Source organism: Dipodomys ordii, unplaced genomic scaffold (genome assembly GCF_000151885.1).
Source record: "Dipodomys ordii isolate 6190 unplaced genomic scaffold, Dord_2.0 Scaffold45, whole genome shotgun sequence".
Classification (NCBI taxonomy): domain Eukaryota; kingdom Metazoa; phylum Chordata; class Mammalia; order Rodentia; family Heteromyidae; genus Dipodomys; species Dipodomys ordii.
In genome coordinates, this window is record NW_012267261.1 from 7783333 (window position 1) to 7790558 (window position 7226).

Consider the following 7226-nt stretch of genomic DNA (forward strand, 5'->3'; position numbering starts at 1 on the left):
ACTGTGGCTCAAGTGGTAGAGCGCTAGCCTTGAGCTGAAGAGCTGAGGGACAGTGCCCAGGCCCAGAGTTCAGGCCCCACGACCGGACCCCCCCCCCAAAAAAAAAAAGCACCAGATTTCAATCCTCAATGCTACCAAAAAATAAAGGAAGAGAGAAAGGAAGCTAGGAATGTAGCTCAGAAATAGGATACTTGCCTACCATGCACAGGGTCTTGGATTTATTTCTAATATTGTTGTTTTGTTTTGTTTTTTTTGTGGTTCATAGAGCTTGAACTCTGGGCCTGGACCCTGTCCCTAGCTCTTCAGCTCAAGGCTAGCTCTCTACCATTTGAGCCACAGTGCCACTTATGGTTTTCTGGTGTGGGGGAAGAGGGGATGTTATTGGTGATAAAGAGTCTCATGGACTTTCCTACCCAGGCTGGCTTTGAACTGTGATCCTCAGATCTCACCCTCCTTAGTAGCTAGGATAACAAGTATGAGCCACCAGCGCCCAGCTGTTATCCCTAACATTGTTAAGGAGAGAGACAGAGTATACTGTATTGGTAAAAGTTATGTTCAGTGACTGTTTGGCTATAGTGTCTATGTATTTGGAATTATAATTTAATGTTCTCACCTTGTATACTTGGTGTTTTTGTTTTCTACAGGAAGTTGACAGTAGTGATGTCAAAAGTCCTACATGGCCAGACACTAGAGCCAAAGAAGATATGCCAACACTTTCTCCACAGATATGCCTTGAAACTCAGGAGCAAGGTGCAGTGTCCTCAATAGAGTCACCTTTGCTACAGTTACGTACCTGTGATGCGGAGCAGTGCTTTGAAGGAAGAGTCATAACGAGATCAAGTAATCGTGACAAAGAACTTCGTGTCAGAAGTCTTGAAGGACGTAAAACCTATTCTAAAGAAGCTACATTTACACCTTGTGGCATCACAGAGAATGGGTGCAGTATGTCAGGTAGGATGCAGAAGACTGGAGACAGCACAGATTCCGCAGAAAATAAAGAGGCCCACCTGTTGACCAGTAATGATATTTCCAAAAGGAAAAACGAGTCCTCATTTGAAGCAGTTGGGGATTTATGCTTTTCTTCAAAAAGAAGAAAAATGTTCCCCAAATCTTCCTCAGATCTAGAGGAAACAGAAAAAAATTTTACACAAAAACTGATAGATATGGAGCATATACTTTTTGAGAGACATAAACAAGAAGAGCAGGACAGGTTATTAGCATTGCAACTTCAGAAGGAAGTGGATAAAGAACAAATGATGCCAAACCGGCAAAAAGGATCTCCAGATGGGTATCAGTTACGTGCTATATCCTCACCTCCAGAAAAACTGCTTGATGGACAGAGGAGATATTCCAAAGATAAGAACTGCAAGAAACAAACTGATTCAGAGTGTTCAAAACGGGGGAAAAGCTCAAGAGACGAAAATCAGCAGCCTTCTTCTAAAAGCCAGTTGAAATATTCAGCCAATGGAAAAAAGATGCCAAATTCTGCCAGAGATAATTGTAATGTAAATAAAAGTACTCATTCCCTTCAGCCTAGTAATTCACAGAAAAGTATTTTTCAAATGTTTCAGAGATACAAGCAGTAATGCAAGGGTAAAAGGGAGTATTTTGTAACCTAACAGCTGGGTTATGAAGCTGTCTTTTCTATTAAAGAATCCTCACAAGTTTGTTGTAAATTTCTGCTCCGTAGTCATAGTTGTTATTTCTGCTCTGTAGTCATAGTTGTTATCATTAAGGATTGTCATTACAAGGGAAGAATGTATAAATGTGTTTCTGTAAAACTCAGTAGTTAACAGGTGCCTCTATCTTTTCCATTGTTAGTAACTGTGTTGAGTACTGAATTTGCCATCCTTATGGACATAAAATGCCTTAGTCAAAGTCCAAGAACTCTTGAAAAGCTGTTCTCAAGATTTCATGTTTTATAGCAGCCTCTCACCTTTTATCATGAACCGTGATCAAAGCAAATTATACTAGACCAAGTAGTTAAGAAATCTACATAGAGTTTAAAAGCCTAGGAAATACTTGAAACGTACAACATTAATTTTCCATCTCAGTGTAAATTTTAAGCATTCTATTGTTTCCTTTGAGTTAAAATGGTTTATGGGATCAATATTAAATCAGTTTTCTGGAAAATTGGAATTCATTTACAGAAAAGAAACCAAATTATTTATGGAAAGGACAGTTTGAATTGGGAAGGAGCTAGATGGGGTGGCTTGCAGTTGGAACCAAACAAGGGTATTAGGGAGTAGGTCTAGAATGAAGAGCAGGTTCCTTTTGGCAGAACATTCTTTGCTAAATGACAGAAAATATTTTTGGTTTTACAGCTTTTTGATACCATAGTATCTAATATAAAAAAGCTACTAAGCCGGGCGCTGGTGGCTCACGCCTGTAATCCTAGCTACTCAGGAGGCTGAGATCTGAGGATCATGGTTCAAAGCCAGCCTGGGCAGGAAAGACCGTGAGACTCCTATCTCCAATAAACCACCAGAAAACAGGAAGTGGCGCTGTAGCTCAAGTGGTAGAGCGCCTGCCTTGAGCTGAAGAGCTGAGGGACAGCACCCAGGCCCAGAGTTCCAGAAAATAAAAAAAGACAGTAAGACAATTCTATCACATTATGTTGTGGAAGCTGGAACAAGCAAGTATTTATGGGAAAAAATAGGAAATGATATATGAGGTTTATCAATCTTGTCTTTGAAAGTTAAATCACAAAGCACTGATTTTATTTAGTAACGTTTAACTGAGAGACTATTGAGCCTTAGTTTGTTTCATCAGTAGAAACAACAATAGTCTTAATAGCATTTTTGCTGGTGTGTTAGTAATCCATTTAATATCAATAAACAATAAGCTCTTCTAGCATGAATTCTAGCTTTAAGTTATTGGTATTTTCATGTACCATCAGTTTTTTTTCCTTCCAAATTTTGTTAAGATTCTGTCATTCTTTGCATACTTTATGGCATCTGTGTGAATATTGATTGGGTAATGATGGATAAAATTCTAATTCAAAATTCAATTTGCCCTTTCTCAAAAAAATTGCCCTCTATATAATAATTGTAATGAAATATAGTCAGAAACCAAATTTGTCTGGAACAGACTGAACAAATCAGACTTATCAAATCAATATGTAATTAATATTCAATATGCAATTGAATGTACAATTCACTTAATGTTTTAGGATAGACATTATTGGAACTCCTGAATTGAAAGTTGTCTAAATCCTGAAACATACAAAATAGCCCATGGTGTGACAAATTTAAGATTATTTAACTACTAATTTGTCTGTGAAGTCTTCCTGACTGAAGTTGGTTTAAAATAACTTTTCATTTCTTTAATTAGCCTTTCTGTCATTCCTACCATGTTTGCCTTTAGTTAGAAACTAATAATTTTTTTTTGTCAGGGGACTGTACTGCTTTTTTCTTTCATTTTTGTGGAAGATATGTTAGAATATTTAATTTCTCTGAGTTCTAAAGCTACACATATAAGAATCTGAAAAATTAAAGAAATATTAAAATTAAAAATTGACTTGTTTTATTTTACTACAGTTTAAGAACTGGAGCCTAGGGCTGGAAAGATGGCTCAGTGGTAGAGCGCTTGCCTTGCATGCCTGAGGCCCTGGGTTCAATTCCTCAGCACCACATAAGCAAGAAAAGAAAAAAGTCGGAAGTGGCACTGAGGCTCAAGTGGTAGGGCGCTAGCCTTGAGCTGAAGAGCTGAGGGACAGCGCCCAGGCCCCACGACCAGACCCCCCCCCAAGAAATTCCCAGTCTCCTTTGCCAGCTGGCTTCCTATTAATACTGCTCCTACCAGTGTTACTTCAGCCATGCCAGTTGACCCCAGCCTCTAAATTCCTTCAACCCTTCTCCAAGTAGACTAGCTGGAAAATTTCAGAGGTGCCAGCAAGAGTCTTTCCTTCTGAGACCTGCTCATTAGCCCATTCTCCCCTAGTTCTAGTAATCAAAACCCTTCGTGTATGTGTGCACATCCATGTGTGTATCTAGGCATGTATTAAGCCCCACTGGTACTGGGGCCTGAACTCAGGGTCTGGGCATTTTCCCTTAGTTTTTTTTGTTAAGGCTGATGCTCTGCCACTTGAACCACAGCCCTACTTCCAGCTTCTTGGTTGTTAATAGTCTCAATGACTCCCCCCACACACACACACACATCCCCTAGCTAGCTTCAAACTGTAATCCTCTTTGCCTTGGAAATGGCTTTTGATGTTGGGGGGTCTCATGGATTAGAGACTAACTTAAAAGGAATTTGGCAAGATAGTTTACTTCTACAGAATGGTACCCATCAGTCAAAAATTAGGAAAGCAAGCACACCACATGAGCTACAGGCTCTACTTTCAGCTTTTTGGTGGATAATTGGAGTCTCATGGACTTTCCTGTCCATGCTGTCTTTTTTTTTGGGGGGGGGGCGGTCCGGTCATGGGCCTGAACTCTGGGCCTGGGTACTGTCCCTCAGCTCTTCAGCTTAAGGCTAGCACTCTACCACTTGAGCCACAGCACCACTTGGGGTTTTTTCTGCTTATGTGGTGCTGAGGAATCGAACCCAGGGCCTCATGCATGCAAGGCAAGCGCTCTAGCACTGAGCCAGCTTCCCAGCCAGCCAGGTTTTGAGCCAAACCATCTAGCTAGACCTTGTGTTTTCTAGGCAGCCACTTAACTCTTGAGCCACACCACCAGCCCTTTTTAATGAATTGGTGGATAGTATATATAAATAACATCCGGAGTGTGAGAATTATGGTTCCAGGTCATATCACCAGACCTTAAAAAAACAAACAAACCAAGGTGGGCACTGTGAAGCACAACTGTAATACCAGTGAGGTGGAAAGATGATCATGGTCTGAGACTGGTCCCCGATAAAAAGTCCAAGATCCCTCAATGAAAAACAAAACTATGGCAAAAAAGGGAAAGAGGCATGGTCCAAGTAATACAGCATCTGTCTAATAAGCACATGGCCCTGAGTTCAATCCTGTAACTGTCCCCCCAGAAAAACTAGTACTTTCTGAACTGAAGCTTATCCTCAACTTGCCATATTTAAGCTTTGCTTTATGACAGTTTAATTACGCAGAATCTTTTTTTTTCTCTCAGTGCTAGGGATTGGACAAGGATCTTGAGCTTGCTAGACAAGTGCTCTACCACTGAACTACAACCCCAGTCCTTGTTTTTCAGAGGGTCTCACTAGGTAGCTGAAGCTATGCTACTGCTGGTCAACATGCCTATGTATCCAATTCTAATTTTTTTTTTTTGCCAGTCCTGAGGCTTTAACTCCTAACACTTGAGCCACAGAGATATTTCTAGCTTTTTCTGTGATTTAATTGGAGATGAGTCTCACAGACTTTCCTACCCAGGCTGACTTCAAACTGTGATCCTCACATCTCAGCTTCCTAAGTAATTAGGATTATAGTTATGAGCCACCAGTACCTGGAAAATTTATCTTAACAAGTTGGAACGTATGTTTGGGGAAAATATGCTTGGACATAAATTCCCAGGAGAGAGGAATCCTCAATAAGGATCAGTTTGGATAAAGGAAAGAACATTTACAAGAAACTATAAAACCTAAATGTTGAATTTCTATTGACCTGACTATGCCCATAGTTGCTAAGTCAGAGAATAAGGTTGTTTGTAAGCAGACTGGCAGTCATCCAAAGCTACCATTACCATTTTCCAATTTTCTTAGGTTATCAAAAGTCCTACAAATCCCTGTGATTCCTCATACACAAGAACTCCAAGAATCCTCTGAAATTTCCTATATATACAATTAAACCCTTAGATATGATCATTGAATTCCTAGAGACTAGATCCCCAAAACAATAGATTTAGAAGACCAGGCTAAGATTTGATTGCTCTATAAAAAGGGTATTTAAGTAATTGAAAATAGAATGAGGGCTAGGAAGGTGGCTCAGTGGTAAAGTGCTTGCCTAGCATGCATGAAGCTCTGGGTTTGATTCCTCAGAAACAGAAAAAGCTGTGGTGCTATGGTTCAAGTGGTAGAGTGCTAGCCCTTGAGCACAGAGAGGATTAATTTTCAGTTAAGTTCTCATGCTTTTGCCTAGGGTTGGTCTTTGGGCTGCAAACTCTTGCTTCCACCTCCTTAATAGCTGGGATTATAGTCAGGTATTAGTATGCCTGATCCCTCCATCCACCCCTAAAATTGCTTATGCTATCAGGTTTAAAGTTTCTAGCTACTCAGGAAACTGAGATCTGAGGATCATGGTTCAAAGCCAGTCCATGCAGGAAAGTCCATGAGACTCTCCAATTAACTACCAAAAATGCTAGAAGTGGAGCCGTGGCTCAAGTGGTAAAGTACCAGCCTTCAGCAAAAAAGCCAAACAAGAATATGTCTGAATTTAAGTCTGAATATGGGTGTGCACGCGTGCGTGCACACACACACACACACAGATGTGGGGGAGGGGGAGAGAGAGAGAAATTTATTAAATGGAAGCCAGTGTTAAAAAATCTCAGGAACCCACTGGGCACCCATGGCTCATGCCTGTAACACAAAATACTTGGGAGACAGAGATTGGGAGGATTGCCATTTGAAGTCAGCCTGGGAAAGTTTGAAAAAACACATCTGAACCAATAGCTGGGCACAATGTTGCATGCCTGTCATCCCAGCTATTTGAGAGACTGAGACTAGGAGAATCAAAGCCTTGGTTTGCCCAGGCAGAAAGGGAACCTAGTGGAAAAAAACAACAAAAGTTTCAGGTTAGGGTTATAGCTTAAGTAGTAATCCTACCTACTCAGGAAGCTGAAATCTGAAGGATTCAGTTCAACGCCAGTCAGGACAGGAATGTTCATGAGATTATTTTCAATTAACCACTCTCTTCCCACCCCCCCAAAAAAAAATAGAACTGCAGCTCAAGTGGGAGAGTGTCAGCCTTGAGCAAAAAAATAGCTCAGGATAGTGAGTGTCTAAACCCTGAGTTCAAGCCCCAGGACTGGTATTTAAAAAAAACAACAAAACCCCCTTTTTTCTGTGTTCTTGTCCTGGAGCTTGAGCTCAGGACTGGGCACTGTTCCTGAGCTTTTGTGCTCAAGGACAGAGCTTTCCACTTGAGCCACAGCTCCACTTCTAGCTTTTTGGTAATGAATTAAAGGTAAAGAGACTCATGGATTTTTCTACCATGGTTGGCTTTGAACCAAAATCTTCACATCTCAACCTGTTGAGTGCTAGGATTATAGATGTGAGCCACCAGCACCTGGCTGGAAGGACCATTTTAAATT

At 40.7% G+C, this 7226-nt stretch overlaps 1 protein-coding gene across 1 annotated transcript in view; it reads left to right on the top strand.

Moving 5' to 3' along the window:
• Positions 1-2358, top strand: part of Rnf168 (ring finger protein 168, E3 ubiquitin protein ligase) — a 22082-nt gene extending 19724 nt beyond the window's left edge. The window contains exon 6 of the mRNA XM_013019495.1: positions 645-2358. Coding sequence (XP_012874949.1) covers positions 645-1586 — 942 coding nt within the window. The 3' untranslated portion in view covers positions 1587-2358. The remainder of the gene's footprint in view (positions 1-644) is intronic.
• Positions 2359-7226: the final 4868 nt, after the last annotated feature.